This window comes from Hippocampus bargibanti, linkage group LG04 (assembly GCF_051943395.1).
Source record: "Hippocampus bargibanti isolate YZ-2025 linkage group LG04, ASM5194339v1, whole genome shotgun sequence".
In the NCBI taxonomy this organism is placed as follows: domain Eukaryota; kingdom Metazoa; phylum Chordata; class Actinopteri; order Syngnathiformes; family Syngnathidae; genus Hippocampus; species Hippocampus bargibanti.
In genome coordinates this window covers 27,739,983-27,765,075 of record NC_142737.1, presented here as the reverse complement: position 1 = coordinate 27,765,075, position 25,093 = coordinate 27,739,983, and the positions used below count along the sequence as shown (strand labels likewise).

At 41.8% G+C, this 25,093-nt stretch overlaps 1 protein-coding gene across 1 annotated transcript in view; it reads right to left on the bottom strand.

Annotated features, from left to right (window-relative positions):
- The window catches only part of nsmfb (NMDA receptor synaptonuclear signaling and neuronal migration factor b), a 44,740-nt gene extending 19,926 nt beyond the window's left edge, over positions 1-24,814 (bottom strand). Inside the window, exons 1-6 of the mRNA XM_088994987.1 lie at positions 24,549-24,814; positions 12,203-12,264; positions 11,073-11,816; positions 10,374-10,446; positions 8,564-8,632; positions 2,395-2,447 (exon numbers count right to left, since the gene is read on the bottom strand). Of these exons, the coding sequence (XP_088851113.1) occupies positions 2,395-2,447; positions 8,564-8,632; positions 10,374-10,446; positions 11,073-11,816; positions 12,203-12,264; positions 24,549-24,658 (1,111 nt within the window). The 5' untranslated portion in view covers positions 24,659-24,814. The remainder of the gene's footprint in view (positions 1-2,394; positions 2,448-8,563; positions 8,633-10,373; positions 10,447-11,072; positions 11,817-12,202; positions 12,265-24,548) is intronic.
- Between the last annotated feature and the right edge of the window lie 279 nt (positions 24,815-25,093).

Sequence of the window (25,093 nt, the reverse complement as noted above, 5' to 3'; positions counted from 1 at the left end):
AGAAAAGTGGTTTATATAGAGATTTCCTAAAATAAATCTTGTTTTGTTTTGCCAAAAGCAAGATGACAGGAATAAAAAAACATTGTTCATATTTGGTGAAGGTAAAATGAAAGGGTTGAGTGAATCACTGGCGGAAATTAGTTAGTCACTATATCTGACAGAGAGCTTAGTACATGTCAATCTGGATGGTTCACTCCTGAGGTGCTAACATGAACTGACATCAGCACCTTCATGCATAGACACACATTCACTTACTCTGGACCTTCACCCTTCGGCTTCCCACCATCCTAAGGTGTTTACGGAAGTTTCTATCATTTTTGGGAACAGAAAAAAGGACATGTCAGGAAGATGCACCATGATCAGAAAAAAATACATATATACCCTGTCAAATATTTTGAAAACACAGAAGAACACACAAATAATGAGCATGTGAAGCTGCAGCTGATGGAATGTCGACAAAAGTAAGTGCACAGTGTACATTGATCAAGCCACAATGCACCGGGAGACCTCATAACCATATCGATACCCCAATTTTTGAGAGATAGGGCCAATACACTTGTAGGACCTGTCATCTGCAAACTACAACATAGTCCAAAAATATCTTTGGAGAAGAATTAAGATTCAGGTGAGGACTACTCAAACTCAAACCTTAATTCATGAAGTGGTAAAGGACTAAGTCTCAAAATGTCTGTTATTACAGCATACCTGGAGTAAATTGTTAGGGGTGAAAATAGGGCGTGTTTGACACTAACACAGACAAATGACAATGTCAAGCGGTTTCCAAAATTATAGTCACAAGAAGCAAAGTCTACATTTTAAATTAAATTTGTGCTGTTGTTAAATCCATCTTCTTTTATCATAGGTAGCTGGCTAAAATTAAACCTCTTCGTTCTCATGGGCACCTTGAAGCAGTAATTTATGCCTTTGTCACATCTCGGCTGCATCACTGCAATGCACTTTACTTTGGAGTCAGCCAATCCTCCATGAAGCGTCTCTATAGCTGGTCCAGAATACTGCTGCTCGACTCTTGACTGGTACACGTAAGAGGGCGCACATAACACCTCCTCAAGCATACCTTCACTGGCTCTTTATACCGCCGACGTGGGCGTGAACTGCCCGGCTCCGGGGTAACGAGACGGGTCCAGAGCCGCTCCGGGATCCAGCGGTGAGTGGGGTCTCGGACTGACGTTGACGCGGACGTTGCACGGCTCGTCGTGGATGAGACTCAATTCGTCATGCACGACGACAGCGTGGCTGGACGTGGGCGTGCAATGCCAGTCACCCAGTTTCACCCTGGACGGCCACCTGGAAGGAGGTCTCGGCCGGACGTTTACGTGGACGTTGCGGCTCGTCGAGTGACGCGATTCAAACGCGACGAGGCTTTCGCTAACGTGGACGTAGCATTGCCAGGCACAGGGTGGAAATGAGACGGGTCCGATGTACCTGCGGGATCCGATGGTTGGCCGATTCATTCTGTCACGTTTTGCGAGGTGGTGATGGCGGGTTCGGATCCCAAAAAGCAGGCAGGAGAGAGCAGGTTGTTGTTTGACAAATTGTATTAAAATAAAGTCAGCAGGAACAAAATGTAAAACATCAAAATGATCTGAATGGAAAAAATACAAAGTAGCAAAAGAAAACCAAGTGTAAAAGTCCGCCAAGGTTAAACAAACACGTACACAATGCATGCTGCAACCAAGCAGCAAACAAACAATGAATCGGCACCGGATGATCGTGCCAGGTGTCTTTTTAAGTGTCATTGATTATAACGACCAGCACCTGCGAGGCTGCCGGCAGGGCTGACGTCGCTAACCGCTGGTCGCCAATTTGATCGGGACGACCAGCACCTGTGCAGGTGCAGGCGGGGCCGACAGCGCCCCCCGTTGGTCGCCAACCAGATCATGACAATTTTAGATTTATTTTTGCTGGTCGCACTCTCTGGAATGACCTGCCACTGAACATTTACAAAGCCCCGTCGCTGGCGGTCTTTAAAACCCGTCTCAAAACTCACTTGTACTCTTTGGCATTCGACTCAGCATGATTTTGACTGGATCTTGGGTTCACTCCCTGGTTACAACTTTTCACACCAATTTTTCGAAGGTGGCAGGAAAGCAGTGTATCTGACGAAAACTTGAAGAAAAGTGGTTTATATAGAGATTTCCTAAAATAAATCTTGTTTTGTTTTGCCAAAAGCAAGATGACAGGAATAAAAAAACATTTTTCATATTTGGTGAAGGTAAAATGAAAGGGTTGAGTGAATCACTGGCGGAAATTAGTTAGTTACTATATCTGACAGAGAGCTTCCCCCTTAGTACATGTCAATCTGGATGGTTCACTCCTGAGGTGCTAACATGAACTGACATCAGCACCTTCATGCATAGACACACATTCACTTACTCTGGACCTTCACCCTTCGGCTTCCCACCATCCTAAGGTGTTTACGGAAGTTTCTATCATTTTTGGGAACAGAAAAAAGGACATGTCAGGAAGATGCACCATGATCAGAAAAAAATACATATAGACCCTGTCAAATATTTTGAAAACACAGAAGAACACACAAATAATGAGCATGTGAAGCTGCAGCTGATGGAATGTCGACAAAAGTAAGTGCACAGTGTACATTGATCAAGCCACAATGCACCGGGAGACCTCATAACCATATCGATACCCCAATTTTTGAGAGATAGGGCCAATACACTTGTAGGACCTGTCATCTGCAAACTACAACATAGTCCAAAAATATCTTTGGAGAAGAATTAAGATTCAGGTGAGGACTACTCAAACTCAAACCTTAATTCATGAAGTGGTAAAGGACTAAGTCTCAAAATGTCTGTTATTACAGCATACCTGGAGTAAATTGTTAGGGGTGAAAATAGGGCGTGTTTGACACTAACACAGACAAATGACAATGTCAAGCGGTTTCCAAAATTATAGTCACAAGAAGCAAAGTCTACATTTTAAATTAAATTTGTGCTGTTGTTAAATCAATCTTCTTTTATCATAGGTAGCTGGCTAAAATTAAACCTCTTCGTTCTCATGGGCACCTTGAAGCAGTAATTTATGCCTTTGTCACATCTCGGCTGCATCACTGCAATGCACTTTACTTTGGAGTCAGCCAATCCTCCATGAAGCGTCTCTATAGCTGGTCCAGAATACTGCTGCTCGACTCTTGACTGGTACACGTAAGAGGGCGCACATAACACCTCCTCAAGCATACCTTCACTGGCTCTTTATACATTTTTGTCACGGTTTGCGAGGTGGTGATGGCGGGTTCGGATCCCAAAAAGCAGGCAGGAGGGAGCAGGAGGTTGTTTGACAAATTGTATTAAAATAAAGTTCAGCAGTAACAAAATGTAAAACATCAAAATGATCTGAATGGAAAAAATACAAAGTAGCAAAAGAAAACCAAGTGTAAAAGTCCGCCAAGGTTAAACAAACACGTACACAATGCATGCAGCAAACAAGCAGCAAACAAACAATGAATCGGCACCGGATGATCGTGCCAGGTGTCTTTTTAAGTGTCATTGATTATAACGACCAGCACCTGCGAGGCTGCCGGCAGGGCTGACGTCGCTAACCGCTGGTCGCCAATTTGATCGGGACGACCAGCACCTGTGCAGGTGCAGGCGGGGCCGACAGCGCCCCCCGTTGGTCGCCAACCAGATCATGACAGTACCCCCCCTTCAAGGGGCTGCTTCCAGAAGTCCCAACAGTCTCCCAAAAGGTCCACTCGCCAGGGAACGGTCGGTGGAGAGGGCAACCGCTGCCTCTCCAGCATACGACGGGCGGCGGCCTGATGGGAACGGGACTCGGCCTGGGGTGGACGAAGACGCGGCACGGATCGCCGTGGGCGTGAGCGCGATCCCTCTCGCACGTTCACGCGACGGCGCATGGCTCTGCGTGGACGTCGACTGCCAGGCGCAATTTTAGATTTATTTTCAAGATCTTATTTCTCTTCAAATCTTTAAATGGCCTCGCTCCTCCTGACCTCTCTCTCCTCTCTGATCTCATCCACCCCTAAACAACTTACCAATGCTTCAGGTCTGCTGACCAGGCATTATTAGATGTGCCGAAAACTAAATGGAGGCTCAGAGGGGATCAAGCCTTATCCATTGCTGGTCGCACTCTCTGGAATGACCTGCCACTGAACATTTACAAAGCCCCGTCGCTGGCGGTCTTTAAAACCCGTCTCAAAACTCACTTGTACTCTTTGGCATTCGACTCAGCATGATTTTGACTGGATCTTGGGTTCACTCCCTGGTGTTTTCTACTATCATTGTGACTGCTTTATTTCCTGTGTATGATAGCTGTCCATGTTAAGCACTTTGTTACAGCTTCAGCTGTTGTTAAAGCGCTATATACAGTAAACTATAATGTATTGTATCGTATTGTGTCATTCCATGAGGTCCCGTCAAACACTAAAGGGACACAAAATAAAACTGTGTGTGTGCGCGTGCCCGGGCGTTTGTGCGTGTGTGTGTGTGTGCCTGTGTGTGTGTGTGTGTGTGTGTGTGTGTGTGTGTGTGTGTGTGTGTGTGTGTGTGCGCGTGTGTGTGTGTGTGTGTGTGTGTGTGTGTGTGTGTGTGTGTGTGTGTGTGTGTGTGTGTGTGTGTGTGTGCGTGTGTGAAAATGTTTGTGCTTCCGAACAGTACTTTAACTGACTACAACCATATCTGTAATTATCAGGTAAGATATCAGGTAAAAAACTACAAAGATTTCAGAAGCAAGAAATTAACCAGAGGGTCTGCCTTTAAAGGTTTAGAAATTGAACCATGTATGGCCTTAAAGTACCTCAAGATTCAACATGACATGCCTGAGAGTGATTGGTCGGTGTCAAGCAAATCAAACTCAAGTAACTTATCCGTCAATTAGGACTGATTCGTTACGATGATAGAACTAAACGGGAGATTCCACAATTACTGAAATCGCGCGCACACACACACACACACACACACACACATACACACACACACACACACACACACACACACACACACACACACAAAATTCACCTGACCTACTTTGTGAGTATTTTTTGAAAACCAAATCCATTTCTATTTGATATTTTAAGCTTTTGTGCATCTAGCCTATATAGTTAGGCAATCCACGTCTTGCTGACTGCGGGAGTTGTGCTTAAAATAGAGGCATGAATCAGAGGCGGGGAGGATCTATCAGTCAGCAAACACTTTTTACTGAGTGACAACAGCTTTTAAAATCACTTCACACCCACACACCCAGTCTGGTGTCAAATGCATGTGTGTGTATCCACTGTGACATTTGCAGCAAAGAAATAAATAAATCCTTGCATATTCTCATGTCATCTCATCTCATTTTCCGTACCGCTTATTCCTCATTAGGGTCGCGGGGGTTGCTGGAGCCTATCTCAGCTGTCTTCGGGCACGAGGCGGGTGACACCCTGAATTGGTTGCCAGCCAATCGCAGGGCACACAAAGACATACAACAGTCACTCTCACACTCACACCTAGGGACAATTTGGAGTGGTCAATCTGCCTGCCATGCATGTTTTTGGAGTGTGGGAGGAAACCGGAGGACCCGGAGAAAACTGACGCGGGTCCGGGGAGAACATATTCTCACAGGTAATTGTAAATCGTAATGAGGTGCGCCTCTGTGTTAAAAGCTTGGTCTTTCGAAGTCTGATTAGGTCCTCGCACATGCACAAACAGATGCACAAAGAAACATTTTCCCTTTCCTGGTTTAAAACATGGAAAGAAAACTTCCCCTCCGACACACCCTATACACTCTCAAAGAAGAACACTGATATGAAGCATTAAGTAAAAATATTGAATGAGTTCCTTGAACCACAGTTCCACCATGTAGTCTCCTCAAATTCAATTTCCTAGTTGCATCAGCTATGACCAGTGATTTTGTGTAAAATATTTGACACAGTCAGTACCCTGATATGAACCCAAAAGAGAATCACTTTTTTGTTTTGTTTTTTTATCTATGAAAGAAAAGACCAAAGGAAGCAAGGCCCACAAACACGTGAAGAATAAAGCCAGGAAAAGCATTTCAAGCAGACATTTCCTGTATTTTTTTAATCAAAATATTCAGAATTAGGTGTTACCTATACAACATTTAATTGTCCAAATATATTTCAGATACACAGTTGGGCATTGCTGAAAACCAGTACTTTTGTTACACTATCATGTCTTGAGTATATTAATTCAAATCTCTTTCACGTTGTGGTGCACAAAGGCCAAAACTACAACAATGGCAAAGTCATTCTGTGACGAGCCTCATGGAGTAAATCCATTTTCTAAATGTTAAAAGTTATTATCAATATTATAACATGATTTGTGTCACTAATGTCCCTCTCACAAATTTCAAATGATCTTGTCAAGAATTAATGCTCTTTGAAAGGCACACATTGCTTTTGATATATGCTTTGAAAAGAAAGTCACATTCGTTCATTCAGCCATCCATTATCTAAATCTTCACGAGGGTCACTGGCATACTGGAGCCTATTCCAGCTGACTTTGGGCAATTGGTAGGGGACACCTTGAACTGCAAAACCATCGTGCATTTTCCTTCTTTCATATTTGATTTTCCTGGTGTTACGAGGCTGTGGTAGCTCATCATACACAGTATACCTTTTAATGATGTGATGATATTTTAAGTCAATAACAATATTCATCGTATTACTACTACTACTATTACTAGTACTAGTACTACTACTACTACTACTCTACTACTACCACTACAATTGTTAACAATAATACTAATACTAAATACTGAAACTATACGAAATAAAACTATACTGAAACTATGTAATACTGAAATGGGCACACTGGATGAATACACACTGTAACATCATTCATCAGTTGCTGTGAGGACATGTGTGCACCAACGAAGTCCTACCGCTACTTCAACAATAACAAACCATGGTTCACTCCAAAGCGCAGGCAACTTTGAAAAGAGAAAGAGGCTGCATTTAGAAGTCGAGATCCAGTATTGTACAAACACGGCCAAAAACAATTGACGAAGGAAATGAACATAGCAAAGAGAAGTTACGCAGAGAGGCTGAGAAAACAGTTCTCTACCCCAAGCAGTGAAATACAGTAAAGTCTCGTTATATCGATATCGGATATATCGATAGTCCCGGTTATATCAATACTATTTCTATGCACGCACGGAGAAAATTACATGCAAACAGGGTCGGATATATCGATAGTCCCGGTTATATCGATATTTTTTCTGACTCCCTTGAATATCGATATAACGAGACTTTACTGTATAAGGGTCTGGCTGAACTAAACATGCTTTTTTGTCTTGTTTTTTTTTTTTGGGGCCAAATTGAGGACGCAGCCAAGCCATTTCCCAAATAAGCCCATCTCGACCATATCTATGGTCACAAAATTCAGAAGACACTTAAACAGATTTTTCCCCTCTAACCATTAACTCTATAAACAGTAACCCAAATCTACCTGTATTGTGGCTCTTTAATTGCACAGCCCTGTGGAACAGCACTACCGTTCATTGTAGCTCCAGTACTGTACTCAGCTGAATCACTATCACTGATTGATATTCCACAGCATTAGCCACATTGAGATGCTCAAGGACATCTGCATAATTGCATACTTGTTGTACTACAAATAATGTGACTGGTCATTTTAAAATGATTTTCTGCAACAACTGTACAACTCTTATTGTATTGCATTGTCACATTGGAGACTGATGCTTGATACTTAGCACATTGTCTCACAGTTGTCATTGGGTGCCACCAATGGTGCAACTCAGAATCAGAATCAGAATCAGAATACCTTTATTCGTCCCGCAATGGGGAAATTTGCAGTCCACAGCAGCAATTGAAGAGGGATGGGGTTGGGGTGGGAGTGAAAGGATAGAAAACAAGATATTCTAAGCATAACAAAATAAGAATGTCAACTGTATGCTGTGCAAATGTAGATGTGCAAAAACCGTTCTATAAACAAGACTGTACATAGTGCAGAATCAAGAAATGCATTTAGATATATTGCAGCAACCCATATTTACAAGTGTCCAGTTTTTTTTTTTTTTTTTTTTTTTTCTCACATGTGATCATTGGGAATTGTGAAGCCTGACAGCAGTCGGTAGGAACAATCAGTGGGGCCACAGGGAGTGGTCCTCTGCTACCCCCAACCTGAGAGTAGGGACCTATCATAGCTGTGTCCGGCGCCGCCATGTCCAGACATTAGGGATATATAAATAGGGCCGATACGACCAGTCAGACTTTAGTTCGCTGACGAAGCCTCTTGGATAAGAAGCGAAAGGTCCGATAGCTTCAAAAAGTACAGATGACGGCTGAAGAAACCTTCTCATCGATATAATGTGGGTAGTAGTCTTAGAAGTAGTAGTAGTAGTAGTAGTAGCAGTCATAGTCGTAGTAGTAGTTGCAGTATGATTCTGATTATTAGGTAGCTTTGAAAAACCAACATTGTTTCTTTAGGGAAAGGGGTAAACCATATTTTATAGGCAAGAAGTGAGCTTGTAGTTGTGCGACAGGGTTCTTGTTCAGTTGGCAATTTAGGTTTACACAGGACAGCACAGGAAAGCCAGCACAGGGTACCTCTCGATCACGGTGGCAGCATCCTGCTCTCTTTTCCGTCTCTTTTTCTCGGCAATGCCCCGGAACGCCCTGCCAGAATGTCAAAGTGTTAAGCATGTACCTGGTGCAGGGTGGGGAGGTAAAATTACGTTTAAATGTGACCTGATCAGTTTTTCTGTCTGAACCAAAGTTATTTCAAGGGTTAAACGTCTGAACTGATATTTTACACCATCATAATTTTACCTTGAAGAGAAAAGTGAATCGTTTTGAGTTGAGTTGAGGTGAACATAGTACTGAGAGTTGTTTAAGGATTCACATGTTTTTACAGAATACACATTTCATACAGTACAGAAAACACACACACACACACACGGACACGCACACACGCGCACGTGCGCAGACACACGCACGCACACACACACACACACACACACACACACACACGCACACACACACACCACACAGCCATACAAAAAAAGGGAACAGACAATAAGAGAGCTAAGCGACATGTTTTTTAACTTGAAAAATACATTTAGTAGTCCTACTCTTCTTCTATTTCAGGATAACTGTTTCATTGACTAGTTACTGGTATTAGAACTCGATAACCGATAATTTTAGACAAGATTTAGTTTGACCAAATGATTTGAAGGATTGCACATCTTGGTCAGTGATTGCTGTCATTTAATCCTGAAGAGGACAGCAATGGCTCAGTCGGTATGTCAAACAGAATGAGCATCAAGTGGTACTGTGTGTCAAATATCAAGTAATCAGTCAGCTTTTGACTGACAAGAGCCACCAATGCACAAGAAACATCTGCACAGTGAATATTAATACTGCCCAGCCTGTGAAAAGACCTGCTTTTACCCCATGAAACAATTTGTCTTCCTGATGCTGTTTGTTTGCTGCCAAGCAAGTCTCATATTTTATTCAAGAATGCCGACAGGACAAGACAATTATCATGAGATTGTCACAAGAATATAGTTATTTCTATGTTATTTCTAGATTTATCACATTGAGTTTAGTCATGTTTCCTACACATGGCACATGTTCTCGTATCCATCAGATGCAACAACAATTTCCTGATGGTGACAAAGATGTGCTCTCAACATTTCATGCATCAGCATGAATATATTTTTCCAACCAGGACTGCGTATTCATCTAGCATCACTGTGGCATTCTTGATTTTTGAGGAGAATTAATATGTTGCAGATTTATTGTAACAATTGTGCACATCTTTTTCTGATGGTAATACTCAGTCCAGCAAACAATGTGGTTCAAGAGTACAAAATAAAGTGAATAGCACAGAGGTACAAGAGGCAAACATGGACGGAGAAAACAAAAAGGTGCAAGATGTGGTACTTGAAGAGAAACAAACAAGAAGCCAAATATGCAGTGCGAGTGAGTGAAGGAATTACTCACGATATTCTAGTCGTGATTTGGAAAGCCGCCACGGAGAAAGAAGTGGAAAAAGACAAGTTTTAAGGTAAGCCAGAAGCACGGCCAGCCAAATAATCGGTCGGCATCAATTGAAATGCATCACGTGGTAGTTCGCGGGCAGCATGATCCCTCACCCAAATATTTTTTGGTGAATGACTTCATACCTCATCTTTCATACAGGATACTAAATTACAAATGTAAACAAATTACACGCGATCATAAGATCACAATAAAATGTAAAAGCAATAAATATATTAAAACTGCACTTTGTGGTTTGGCAAGCTATTGTGGGCCACCAAAGGCCCACTCGTGCTATAATCCAGTTTATCAATTTTACAGGAACTTGATCGAAAACCGATACAGAAAAGAAATATAGATTCTATGCTGTACTTACGCTTGCATGGTAGTAGTTGCTGTCTGAAAACTCAACATATTCTCTTTGGGGAACCAGCTATCAGAATTATCTTCTGTAATCACAAAAAAATAGAAAGTAGAATAGTTTTATTCAGGTGTATAAGGCTCTTAAATTGAATCAGAAGTTTTTCGGGATTAGTAAGGTATACTGTATCTTCTGACATTCCAATGATGAAAGACAGATTTAAAATAAAATATTGTGAACCTGTAAATACATCCATCATAAATTTTGCTTTGCTTGGAGAGTATAGGAGTTAAATTTGATCAGGACACACCCCGGACTGAGTTTCAAATCATGAACCTCAAAACTATAAGGAAGACCTGGTCACCATGAGGTCACAGTGTTGCCTTTTTGGAAAATAATTCATCTAAAATATAGATAAACCTCAGATAAACACATAACATACTCAATCTGTCATGATTCATTAAACAACACCCTCACCAAAATGCTCAAGCATTCTGGAAACAACTATGGTAATTCATTAAATTTTAATGGAGTTATTGCTACAAATATTTTCATAGCGGGTATGACCATTTTTTTCTAGCCACCGATTCGGCATTTTTGATAATAAGTCAGGTCAGTTCTTGTGATGTCGAACTGAATGAGCAGCAAATAAAATTACTGGATGGATAATTACCTATTATGATATGACCATTCATGACTTCTGACATGCATTACCCCTGTCATCAGTAGATGGTCTTTCCTCACTGTACATCCTCTCCAGTTTCTTAAGATGCTTCCTCCCATTCCGTGGTGAGGTATCCAGGTCCAGGGAGCGCTGACTTTGACACGGAGCACGAATGCAGGCCACACAATCTGGAGTGCTGTCATCTCTTGATCCTCTCTTCCTCATTCCCCAATCTCGGATATTACTAGCACTGTCAGAGCTCTGCAGTGACTGAGATGAAGACAAAGGGCCCCCGCGATTCTGGTGGCCATGGTAACTGCGGTGTTGGCTACTACGGTTGTGGCTACCCCGGTTTGATGCGGATGATTGCTGGTCGGGGTAAGAAGTGTTTTCGTATTGCGCTTGGGAAAGTGAGTTATCCTTGCCACACTTTAGCACCTCCAATTCCAGGCTTACTTCACTGCTTTGGCCCAGAGTCATCCTTACTTCTTTTGTGATCGTGTACACCCTAGCTGGCTTCACTGTCATACATCCCTGTGCGTCTTTGGCACTTGGTGGGTTGTCCGTGGAGAGACTTCGCTCAGCAGAGAGTCTACGTTTTGAAGGTGGCTGAGCTTTGAGTGGGTTAGCCTGAGGTTGGACTTGTATCTGGGAACTATGACTGGATTGGTCAGCCTTGCTCGGTTTTACAATGGGTAAAGCGTTGCTCTGTGGTGGCAGATTGTTATTGTACATGTGACTGCTGTCTGGAGAGTCACAGGTATGGCCAAGGATTGTGTCAGACAACAGATGATCTACAGAAAAAAAAAATAAGAATAAGAAAGTCAGTGAATGCAAGTACAAAAATTAACCCCATAGCTTCAGAATACAATTATATTGGCTTCGTAAAAATGGAAAACGTTAGACAAAATGGCGTTGGTAAAATCACCTGCCAAACAACATAACATATTGCAACTTTCCTTTTGGAAGATTGAGGAATGTGACTTTGCAAATGTTGTCCATTCACCCAGAATGACATTCTTGAAGTCTAAGATCACTGATGTTAATTGAGATAGCCTAGTTTGAAAACATTCCATTCATAAGAAATTGCACAAATGGTGGTGGGGGTGCGGGGGTTGGGGAGTCAGGCTGAGGGGTAAAACATTCAGGTAAAACAACATGGTCAAATAATGTCACCCACCTGCTCTGTTGCGGTTCTCTGAATTTGTATTGGACAAATAATCCCCAAATACTTTTGTAGCTCTGTTAAAACACATAAAATACATGTAAAATGGTCAACTGTCAAATACGTATTAGGTTTCCATTTTGTGACCACAATCACACTTTAAAAAGGGAATCGTCTTTTAGTAAAGATGGAGAAAAACCGGCTTTCCTCGCAGCCCCTGAATTACAACTGCCTTTAATAGTACCACAATGGGGAAATGTTGTTCCAACAATTAAAGCACGAAATAAATATATAATTAAGATTGTTCCATGCAGCCCGATGGGCCATTGTTTAGTGCATCAACCTCACAGTGCAGAGGTCATGGATTTGATCCAGGCTACAGACTCCCTGAGTGGTGTTTCCATATTGCCGCCCGTCCTGTGTGGGTTTTCGCCAGGTACACAGGTTTCCTCCTTTTCTTCTTCTTCTTCTTCTTCTTCTTCTTCTTCTTCTTCTCCTCCTTTCGGCTTTTCCCTTCAGGGGTCGCCACAGCGAATCAGTGTGTTCCATCTAACCCAGTTTTGTGCATCCTCTTCTCTCACACCAGCTATATTCATGTCCTCTTTGACAACATCCATAAACCTCCTATTTGGTCTTCCTCTCGGTCTCCTGCCTGACAGTTCAAGCCTCAGCATCCTTCTACCGATATAGTCACTCTCTCTCCTCTGGACATGTCCTAACCATCTCAGTCTGGCGTCTCTGACTTTCTCTCCAAAGCCTCTAATATGAGTTGTCCCTCTGATATATTCATTCCTGATCCTATCCAACCAGGTCACTCCCACTCAGGTTTCCTCCTACATTCTGAAAACATGCAAGGTGGTCTCATTGCACACTCTAAATTGTTCCTCGAGTGAATGGTTGTTTATCTGTTTGTGGCCTGTGATTGGCTGGCAACCAGTTCAAGGTGCCCTCCGCCTACTCCCGAAGATGGCTGGGATAGGCTCCAGCACCGCGGCAACTCTTGTTAGGATCAAGTGGATTTGAAAATAGACATTGTTCTGAAAGATGTTCAAAACACAGTTTTGTGAGCCGAAACTCGAACTGAAATACCCAACGAAAATAACAGTAGCCTCCCACTTATTGGTAAATTCCCTTTACAGCTCTTATGGCTGTTCCATCTGCATAGTAAATAGGATGGTTAGGGATGTTTGCTAATTTGTATTTTCCAGCTCTGAAACAGGTTCAGATATTTTTGATAACATGTTAGTGCCATAAACACTTAACAGAGTATTGTCAGCCACTTATGCCAAATTTTAGAGAACACAACTTGCTTCTTAGTCTGTATTAAATACAACGCTGCTGGATACTCATCAGAGAAATTCTGTATGTATAATGAAACATATTTACAAGATACTCCACGAAAAGAAAGTTTGACTTGAAGTTGATAACCAAAATTGACTTTAATAAAAATTGAATCGTGTTGTGAAACATAGTATGTATATGTGCCCCTCTCAACTCAAGTACCTTGTTGCCCTTCAAATATCATTGAATTAATTTGCTGTTCGCAATTTGTAGCCATTTTATTTTGATGTAGAATTTTATTTAGATTCCCGAGTTAGTTGACCCTCCCGCAGGACTAACACTCAAGGACACATCCTGCAAATTGTGAAGGTCTTTCTCTCTCTCTCACTCCCCCCCCCCTCTCTCTCTCTCTCTCTCACACACACACACACACAAACAAACAAACATGCATGCACATGCACACACAGACACACGTGTACAAAAATTACGTGATTAGTCATGCTACACTGATATAGCATTGCAATAGGTAGATTTTTACAGTTGTACTGCGCAGCACACATATAAATAAATAGGTTATACATGCACTGTACAGCAAGCTGTCGACAAGCACTCAAACATACATCTCCTGGGGATCCAGTCAAATGGAATAGCTGTGTTGACGCTGTAGCCTATATGCCTCCTTGCTATGACACTCTAAGTAATTAAATATGAGGCTGCACGTGCAGCGGCGGCATTTCCTGTGAAGACTCCCCTCCCGGCCTGGATGAATTGGGGGGAGAAGGAGGCAGGACACGAGGAAGAAAATGCAATCATCCCTAATCTATCTGCATGACTCAGAGCACTTCTTATAAAAAATCCATATGCTGGCCTCTGAAGAGAGTGATGTCAACATGCTCACAGCCCAGTTCACAGAGGACAGAGCAACACAATATTCAAAGTCAGCTCAGGACTTTATGATTTTGACTTATCCTGAACACAATGTCACTTTCCTGCCAGACAGTTTCAAATATTAAACAGGAATTGGGTCTAAAAAGTACAAGGCATGGCAAATTCCAAAAAATATATAGACAAAATCCCATGGCATGGGATTTATAGAAGAGAATTGATTTATATGTATATTTATTTATAGAAGAGATATGATTTCGTTTTTAGATGTTTATTGGTTGACAGATCAGATAATAATTCATCTCCATGTAAACTGAATCATAAAAATTATCTCATGAAAAAAAATATCATGAACTTGGTATGAACCAAAAGCTTATTGTCATCAATACATCTGTTCCATTGAATCACATGGCAGTGAGTTCCTCCACTTAGTCTTTTTCGGATGGCACACAATAACGAGGAAAAACGTTACTACGGCCAGAGTAGTGTGATGAAACTGTCCGGTTGTGCCTAATCTTTCTACGGCTGAGTGCAGCTGTACAATCAGCAGCTCTGCCATGTGCTTTTGGATTTTTTTTTCCTCCTGCATGTTTTCAGCCATGTGACATGGAGGGGGAGGAGTGAGCATAAGAAATACGGTGACAAGCGTCTATAAGACCAAAATAGAAAGTAAGCGCAGAGTGGGAAGTGGGATGATGATAGGAAAAATAAGCAAGGAATTTGTATTAAACAAGACAAGAGACAATAGATAAAGACAATGAGCCAAAAAATGGAAAATATATGCTTGGTAGGTACTCAAATTTGATAACTCCACCACATTATTGTGGAGAAGAGAGACGCGCGTCAATGTAAACGCTGTACATCGTTGTACTAAGTTCATCCTGTCTACTTGATATCTAATTTAAAGCAGATTCTTTACTTACAGACAGTGTAGGTGTTCAAATACCTGACATGTTTCTGACGAAGGCGGAAGTGGTCGCCGAAACATGTCAGGTATTTGAACACCTACACTGTCTGTAAGTAAAGAATCTGCTTTAAATTAAAATTATATGCTGTACAGTGTGGCCTATAGATGCCTCCTAGTGGGAGACATTATTGAGCAATTGCTCAAAAAGCTGGAGGGGCAAATATAAGAGCCTCCGTTAATATGAGAGAAGGGACAATGATTTTTGCTTTTGAGAAGTTGTGGTTTTGTGCATTTGTTCACGTAAGCTGCTTTTGTGTGGGGGCAGATGCTTTCATGCAACTGAACTATATATGAATGCAGAAATACAAAGAGCTGCAAAGGACCCTGTACCACAGAACCAGTATCTTATTTTCCTGTAAGCCAGTGGCGGGCCGTGGATTTCATCGCGAGGCTTTCAGTAGTGCTACATCTGAATCCATCCAGACAGAAAAAATTGTGTGTAATTTACTACAAGCCCACTAGAGGGCACCATTACCCAGGAAATAATTCACCGACCTTTCTTAATGATGTCCATTTTATTTTCTTGAAAAGTCCGTCTTGAAAATGGCTTTAACAGTAAATCTCCAAACAAATCAATTTCTTCTCTTCCTTCAGCCATTGTGGGTTGACAAAACTACTATTAAATCAGCAGAATATATTTGCTTATGCAACTCGCTACAGACACAGTGTGCTAGCTCTGGCCGGTATGCTTTGACATGAGCGGCTTGTAATCACAGCAGGTTTTGCAAACTATGATTGGCTAGTGACTAGCCAATCATAGTTTGCAAAAACTCCGATGTTGACCAGCACCTTCAAGAAGGCGTTGGTACCCTTTTTAGGTTGCCAACTCAAAATCTGATTGTTAAGAGCCACAGTTTGATCGACAGTTCAATGGCAACTGTGTTCTGTTTTCATTATGAGCATGTACTTCATGCACGGCACCACAATGTCCAAAACCAATGACAACAAAGGTGCATCACTGAGTCTCCCATGTCTCAAAAGACTGTCACCAATAGATGCTGTAGGAAAAGCTGCATGCTAAACAGTTCTTTCAGTTTGCATGACTAGATGTCAGACTATCATTGATGCATATGCCCCAGGTTTTCTAATGGATTGGATTGGATTTGCCTTTATTAGTCTCGCAGTTGAGAAATTTACATTTCACAGCAGCAAAGTTATGAAAGGAATGAAAGTAGAAAAACAAAATACATGAGCTGCTGGAAAGGCAGCCACTCTCGCGGCGCCGTCTTGAAGTCAAAAGAACAAAAAAAAACTAAATAACAAATAACATGACAACACAAAGACACAGAGAGTCATTCATTCTGAAGCACTTTCTGTACCCTCTTTGTTTCACAAAGCAGTTCCACATGAAAGAGGAGAGGATCAAAGCGTCTCTTCACCAGTGGATCAGGGACATCATGGTGGAATGTGCACGTCGACTACAAGCTAAATGTTGAAAGCAAACACGCAGCTGTAGCATCCATTGACGAAGAGATTGTCTCACATCTCCTGTCCCACATAAATCCACTTTAATTCCAAGCCGCGACAGTTCCACATACGCATCGGCCCTCCTTCTTATTGCGGGCTCCTCAAGCCATGTATCCATCCAGCCGCAGATTGTCCAACAGCACCGACCTTCCGCTGAACAAAACGGGGCTGTGAAGATGCTGCCCATCACAGGGGCAAAAAAGCACAATGGCCCCTTTAGTGTCCAGCGATGACAGTCGAATGGCACCGACATTCCTCCCATTCAAAAACAGTACTGGCATATTCATGCTGCCGAAAAGGCGCATCCGCTCAGCACAGTCTCCTCCTCCTCCTTGATGATTGTCGTGGTCAAAAATGCTGAAAAACAATCCGTATCCATTCCACACGACGCACAACAACACAAAGTGACAAAAGAAAACACAAAACAATACAAAAAAAAAAAAAGCAAGGCTCATGAGAGCACTTGCTGACGGCTGCCTACTCGGGCGCCATCTTGGACTCCTTAGTGGAGAGACAGAGAGGATATTTGGCTAAACAACACAGCCAAAGACAGTCGATCAGCAGCAACCCTGTATGTCATGGATGATGCCCGCTCCTGAAAACAAATGTCAAGAGTTTCTAAAATACATTCCTGAATTTATTCGGGTTTTGTTTTTTTCTTGTTTGGGTGCTGGCCAAGGCCTCTGGCTATGGCCTCAGTCATCGTTTTTTTCCCTTCCACAAGGGGGAAGCATTTCCCTTATTTCCATGTTAGCGCTTTGTTCCAGCTTCAGCGGTTGTTAAAGCGCTATACAAACCAATGTGACTATATTAGATTTTATTTTGGACAGCCGCCCTCATTTCAAGCTCATATAACTACAGACCCATGTAATTCAGGAATTACCCCTTTTTTCTAATGAACGAAGAGAGTCTAAAGTTTCTTAGGCTGCATATATTCATTCCTGATCCTATCCAACCAGGTCACTCCCACTCAGGTTTCCTCCTACATTCTGAAAACATGCAAGGTGGTCTCATTGCACACTCTAAATTGTTCCTCGAGTGAATGGTTGTTTATCTGTTTGTGGCCTGTGATTGGCTGGCAACCAGTTCAAGGTGCCCTCCGCCTACTCCCGAAGATGGCTGGGATAGGCTCCAGCACCGCGGCAACTCTTGTTAGGATCAAGTGGATTTGAAAATAGACATTGTTCTGAAAGATGTTCAAAACACAGTTTTGTGAGCCGAAACTCGAACTGAAATACCCAACGAAAATAACAGTAGCCTCCCACTTATTGGTAAATTCCCTTTACAGCTCTTATGGCTGTTCCATCTGCATAGTAAATAGGATGGTTAGGGATGTTTGCTAATTTGTATTTTCCAGCTCTGAAACAGGTTCAGATATTTTTGATAACATGTTAGTGCCATAAACACTTAACAGAGTATTGTCAGCCACTTATGCCAAATTTTAGAGAACAAAACTTGCTTCTTAGTCTGTATTAAATACAACGCTGCTGGATACTCATCAGAGAAATTCTGTATGTATAATGAAACATATTTACAAGATACTCCACGAAAAGAAAGTTTGACTTGAAGTTGATAACCAAAATTGACTTTAATAAAAATTGAATCGTGTTGTGAAACATAGTATGTATATGTGCCCCTCTCAACTCAAGTACCTTGTTGCCCTTCAAATATCATTGAATTAATTTGCTGTTCGCAATTTGTAGCCATTTTATTTTGATGTAGAATTTTATTTAGATTCCCGAGTTAGTTGACCCTCCCACAGGACTAACACTCAAGGACACATCCTGCAAATTGTGAAGGTCTTTCTCTCTCTCTCTCACTCCCCCCCCCCTCTCTCTCTCTCTCTCACACACACACACAAACAAACAAACATGCATGCACATGCACACACAGACACACGTGTACAAAAATTACGTGATTAGTCATGCTACACTGATATAGCATTGCAATAGGTAGATTTTTACAGTTGTACTGCGCAGCACACATATAAATAAATAGGTTATACATGCACTGTACAGCAAGCTGTCGACAAGCACTCAAACATAAATCTCCTGGGGATCCAGTCAAATGGAATAGCTGTGTTGACGCTGTAGCCTATATGCCTCCTTGCTATGACACTCTAAGTAATTAAATATGAGGCTGCACGTGCAGCGGCGGCATTTCCTGTGAAGAATCCCCTCCCGGCCTGGATGAATTGGGGGGAGAAGGAGGCAGGACACGAGGAAGAAAATGCAATCATCCCTAATCTATCTGCATGACTCAGAGCACTTCTTATAAAAAATCCATATGCTGGCCTCTGAAGAGAGTGATGTCAACATGCTCACAGCCCAGTTCACAGAGGACAGAGCAACACAATATTCAAAGTCAGCTCAGGACTTTATGATTTTGACTTATCCTGAACACAATGTCACTTTCCTGCCAGACAGTTTCAAATATTAAACAGGAATTGGGTCTAAAAAGTACAAGGCATGGCAAATTCCAAAAAAATATATAGACAAAATCCCATGGCATGGGATTTATAGAAGAGAATTGATTTATATTTATATTTATTTATAGAAGAGAAATGATTTCGTTTTTAGATGTTTATTGGTTGACAGATCAGATAATAATTCATCTCCATGTAAACTGAATCGTAAAAATTAGCTCATGAAAAAAAATATCATGAACTTGGTATGAACCAAAAGCTTATTGTCATCAATACATCTGTTCCATTGAATCACATGGCAGTGAGTTCCTCCACTTAGTCTTTTTCGAATGGCACACAATAACGAGGAAAAACGTTACTACGGCCAGAGTAGTGTGATGAAACTGTCCGGTTGTGCCTAATCTTTCTACGGCTGAGTGCAGCTGTACAATCAGCAGCTCTGCCATGTGCTTTTGGATTTTTTTTTCCTCCTGCATGTTTTCAGCCATGTGACATGGAGGGGGAGGAGTGAGCATAAGAAATACGGTGACAAGCGTCTATAAGACCAAAATAGAAAGTAAGCGCAGAGTGGGAAGTGGGATGATGATAGGAAAAATAAGCAAGGAATTTGTATTAAACAAGACAAGAGACAATAGATAAAGACAATGAGCCAAAAAATGGAAAATATATGCTTGGTAGGTACTCAAATTTGATAACTCCACCACATTATTGTGGAGAAGAGAGACGCGTCAATGTATACGCTGTACATCGTTGTACTAAGTTCATCCTGTCTACTTGATATCTAATTTAAAGCAGATTCTTTACTTACAGACAGTGTAGGTGTTCAAATACCTGACATGTTTCTGACGAAGGCGGAAGTGGTCGCCGAAACATGTCAGGTATTTGAACACCTACACTGTCTGTAAGTAAAGAATCTGCTTTAAATTAAAATTATATGCTGTACAGTGTGGCCTATAGATGCCTCCTAGTGGGAGACATTATTGAGCAATTGCTCAAAAAGCTGGAGGGGCAAATATAAGAGCCTCCGTTAATATGAGAGAAGGGACAATGATTTTTGCTTTTGAGAAGTTGTGGTTTTGTGCATTTGTTCACGTGAGCTGCTTTTGTGGTGGGGGCAGATGCTTTCATGCAACTGAACTATATATGAATGCAGAAATACAAAGAGCTGCAAAGGACCCTGTACCACAGAACCAGTATCTTATTTTCTGTAAGCCAGTGGCGGGCCGTGGATTTCATCGCGAGGCTTTCAGTAGTGCTACATCTGAATCCATCCAGACAGAAAAAAATGTGGTGTAATTTACTACAAGCCCACTAGAGGGCACCATTACCCAGGAAATAATTCACCGACCTTTCTTAATGATGTCCATTTTATTTTCTTGAAAAGTCCGTCTTGAAAATGGCTTTAACAGTAAATCTCCAAACAAATCAATTTCTTCTCTTCCTTCAGCCATTGTGGGTTGACAAAACTACTATTAAATCAGCAGAATATATTTGCTTATGCAACTCGCTACAGACACAGTGTGCTAGCTCTGGCCGGTATGCTTTGACACGAGCGGCTTGTAATCACAGCAGGTTTTGCAAACTATGATTGGCTAGTCACTAGCCAATCATAGTTTGCAAAAACTCCGTGTTGACCAGCACCTTCAAGAAGGCGTTGGTACCCTTTTTAGGTTGCCAACTCAAAATCTGATTGTTAAGAGCCACAGTTTGATCGACAGTTCAATGGCAACTGTGTTCTGTTTTCATTATGAGCATGTACTTTATGCACGGCACCACAATGTCCAAAACCAATGACAACAAAGGTGCATCACTGAGTCTCCCATGTCTCAAAAGACTGTCACCAATAGATGCTGTAGGAAAAGCTGCATGCTAAACAGTTCTTTCAGTTTGCATGACTAGATGTCAGACTATCATTGATGCATATGCCCCAGGTTTTCTAATGGATTGGATTGGATTTGCCTTTATTAGTCTCGCAGTTGAGAAATTTACATTTCACAGCAGCAAAGTTATGAAAGGAATGAAAGTAGAAAAACAAAATACATGAGCTGCTGGAAAGGCAGCCACTCTCGCGGCGCCGTCTTGAAGTCAAAAGAACAAAAAAACTAAATAACAAATAACATGACAACACAAAGACACAGAGAGTCATTCATTCTGAAGCACTTTCTGTACCCTCTTTGTTTCACAAAGCAGTTCCACATGAAAGAGGAGAGGATCAAAGCGTCTCTTCACCAGTGGATCAGGGACATCATGGTGGAATGTGCACGTCGACTACAAGCTAAATGTTGAAAGCAAACACGCAGCTGTAGCATCCATTGACGAAGAGATTGTCTCACATCTCCTGTCCCACATAAATCCACTTTAATTCCAAGCCGCGACAGTTCCACATACGCATCGGCCCTCCTTCTTATTGCGGGCTCCTCAAGCCATGTATCCATCCAGCCGCCGATTGTCCAACAGCACCGACCTTCCGCTGAACAAAACGGGGCTGTGAAGATGCTGCCCATCACAGGGGCAAAAAAGCACAATGGCCCCTGTGGTGTCCAGCGATGACAGTCGAATGGCACCGACATTCCTCCCATTCAAAAACAGTACTGGCATATTCATGCTGCCGAAAAGGCGCATCCGCTCAGCACAGTCTCCTCCTCCTCCTTGATGATTGTCGTCGTCAAAAATGCTGAAAAACAATCCATATCCATTCCACACGACGCACAACGACACAAAGTGACAAAAGAAAACACAAAACAATACAAAAAAAAAAAGCAAGGCTCATGAGAGCACTTGCTGACGGCTGCCTACTCGGGCGCCATCTTGGACTCCTTAGTGGAGAGACAGAGAGGATATTTGGCTAAACACACAGCCCCGACAGTCGATCAGCAGCAACCCTGTATGTCATGGATGATGCCCGCTCCTGAAAACAAATGTCAAGAGTTTCTAAAATACATTCCTGAATTTATTCGGGTTTTGTTTTTTTTCTTGTTTGGGTGGCTGGCCAAGCCGGCTCTGGCTATGGCCTCAGTCATCGTTTTTTTTTCCCTTCCACAAGGGGGAAGCATTTCCCTTATTTCCATGTTAGCGCTTTGTTCCAGCTTCAGCGGTTGTTAAAGCGCTATACAAACCAATGTGACTATATTAGATTTTATTTTGGACAGCCGCCCTCATTTCAAGCTCATATAACTACAGACCCATGTAATTCAGGAATTACCCCTTTTTTCTAATGAACGAAGAGAGTCTAAAGTTTCTTAGGCTGCATTGTATGTTTATGTAGTCCGAAAACTCAATCTTCTGTGGGTCCTGCAATTCCAGTGTCAATGACAAAAACCCTGGCATGGAGTGGACATATTTTTGCATGTCTGGCAGTGAATGAGTTAATTTGAAATCCCTTAAATTCATATTTGGGTAAATGAATTAATTGCAATTAGATGGACGGCCAGAAAGAGAGTTGGTAAGGATACAGTAGAAATCAATGGTGAGAATCTTTCCTTAAATGTTTTATGTTTCCAAAAGTCATTTAGATACAAGAATTGTTTCAAGAAATTTCCTAAAAGCCCAAGGCATTACTTGCATCACCTCTCCGGCAGAAATCCATCCCAATTAATACACACATTAAGCTCTTTCACCTTCAACTCAAGTCTTCACTTAGTCCTTTCAGTGCATAGGAGTAGTATTAAGGCTTACGCTTAAGCTTTACAATGACACTTTATGCAAAGTATACAGTACAATGTCATGCAAAGCAGTCTATATTCCAATACATTGTCATTACATTTATCCTTTCATTGCTGTGATGTTACAATGAATATTTGACACCAAATAAGAAAGTAGAGGAAGTCAATTTACATTTCGAGCTCTAGTACAACGGCCTATTGCACATAACTTAAAATTTTACAAAAGTGTTGTAGTCTACAATACAGTGCTGTATGACTAATCCACAATAACGGAATTGTCAAGTCACAAACAGTAAATAAATTTTTTTAGGGCACATACAAATATCAGATACACAAGTTTCAATTTTGTGAAACTAACACTACATGTATGTAAAAAGTTGAGAAGAATGACAAATAACTAAATTTGAAATTAATAGAAGTCACACACGTGAAAGATTCAAGGCTTCTTTAGGACAATTGCGAATTCACAAATCAAAGCGCATTACAGACGGCTTTTAAACCGAGAACACACTGTTCTGACACAATGACGTTTAGTTGCAGTCCGCATCAATTGAAAATGAAATGATGTTACAATTAATGCAAGTCCACTGAGACCAGCTGGAGTATATTACAGTTGGCACTCAGCAAGTCAATTCTAAATACTGCACGTTGGAAACATACATTACATAGAAACAACCTAAAATATAAGTTTTGTTTGTAAATGTTGGTGTTTCTTCTGTTATTGTACCTTTGGGGTTACTTTTCTTTGGGATGGTTTACTGCATTTGGAATATCTTAGTCTTGTAAAATGTCCACTAATCCAATGTTTACGTTATTAAATTAAAAAAAAAATGTCAAGGTACAATGATTGCACATGAATCTAAAACAATGCAACTACCTCTGTTAGCCTAAAACTAGTTTGTAATTTAAATACTATTTGATACCTGTCAGTGAGTATTCGACGCATATTTCCTTACGGGACTTTCAAGGTGTGGTAGAAGTCTAATCATTTTCAGTGATGAACAAGACAGGCGAGCAGTCAACTAAATCCAATTACTGTCAGCTACGGTACAATATTCTGAAAATAAAATAAAATGTGAAACATTTCATGTCTCTGAATGCACACATACCCAATTTACACTCAGTGTATTCGATGCAAATGTAATGTGTGGATGGTCTTTCTTGGTCTGGTAACTTATACACACGCACATACGCATTCGCACACGCACGCACGTGCACACACACACCTACACGCACACACACACACACGCATACACACACACACACACGCACACACACACACGCACGCACACGCACGCACACGCACGCAAACACGCACACGCATACGCACACACACGCGCGCACACACACGCACGCACGCACACGCACGCAAACACGCACACGCATACGCACACACACACCGCGCGCACACACACACGCACGCACACGCACGCACACGCACGCAAACACGCACACGCATACGCACACGCACGCGCGCGCACACACACACGCACACACACACATACAAACACCAAAGTAAAAGAAAGGCACGTCTCTTATTTGACAAGTTGCGACCACTACATGTTTTTCCCATAATTATTAGAAGCTCTCATCCTCACTCACGATGTCCTGCAACAGTTCACACATTATACTGCGATATTTTCATTCAATGAGTTCACAACTGTAGCGACTCACCGAACTTTTGCGGCCACGGATGATATGGCATCACTCCTCAGATTCTTCCTTTTGGACGCCGCAGTTCCCATGCTGAAGTGGACACGACCCGAGGAGAAAACGCGGACCATTCCCCCCCTGATCGACGAGAGAAATTAACAAGAACAAAAAAAGAAAGTGGCAAAGACAATAAGTCACAATTCTAAGTTTTCCTATTTAACCTAATTACGTGTTGTAGCAGCTGCGGTGTTGCGAACTGGGAGAAGAGCCGCGTGCGAGAGACGTGATGCTCAGCTTCTCACCCCCAAGCCACGAGTCGGGAAAGGAAGTTAGGACCATATATGGAAGAGCAAGCTGCCTGTCTCGTGTGCACGTGCACCAGTTGGGCGTGGGCAGAAGCTGAAGATGATGTCAATAACAAAGATACCTTGACTTGACTGAAGAATCGAAATGAGCAAGCTTTCAACTTAATTTGCCTCCATGTCAAATGACACTAGTGATTCAAATTTCAGCTCTTAACAGAAAGAAAAAAAAATACAATAAAAAAAATAAAAAATAAAACCAAA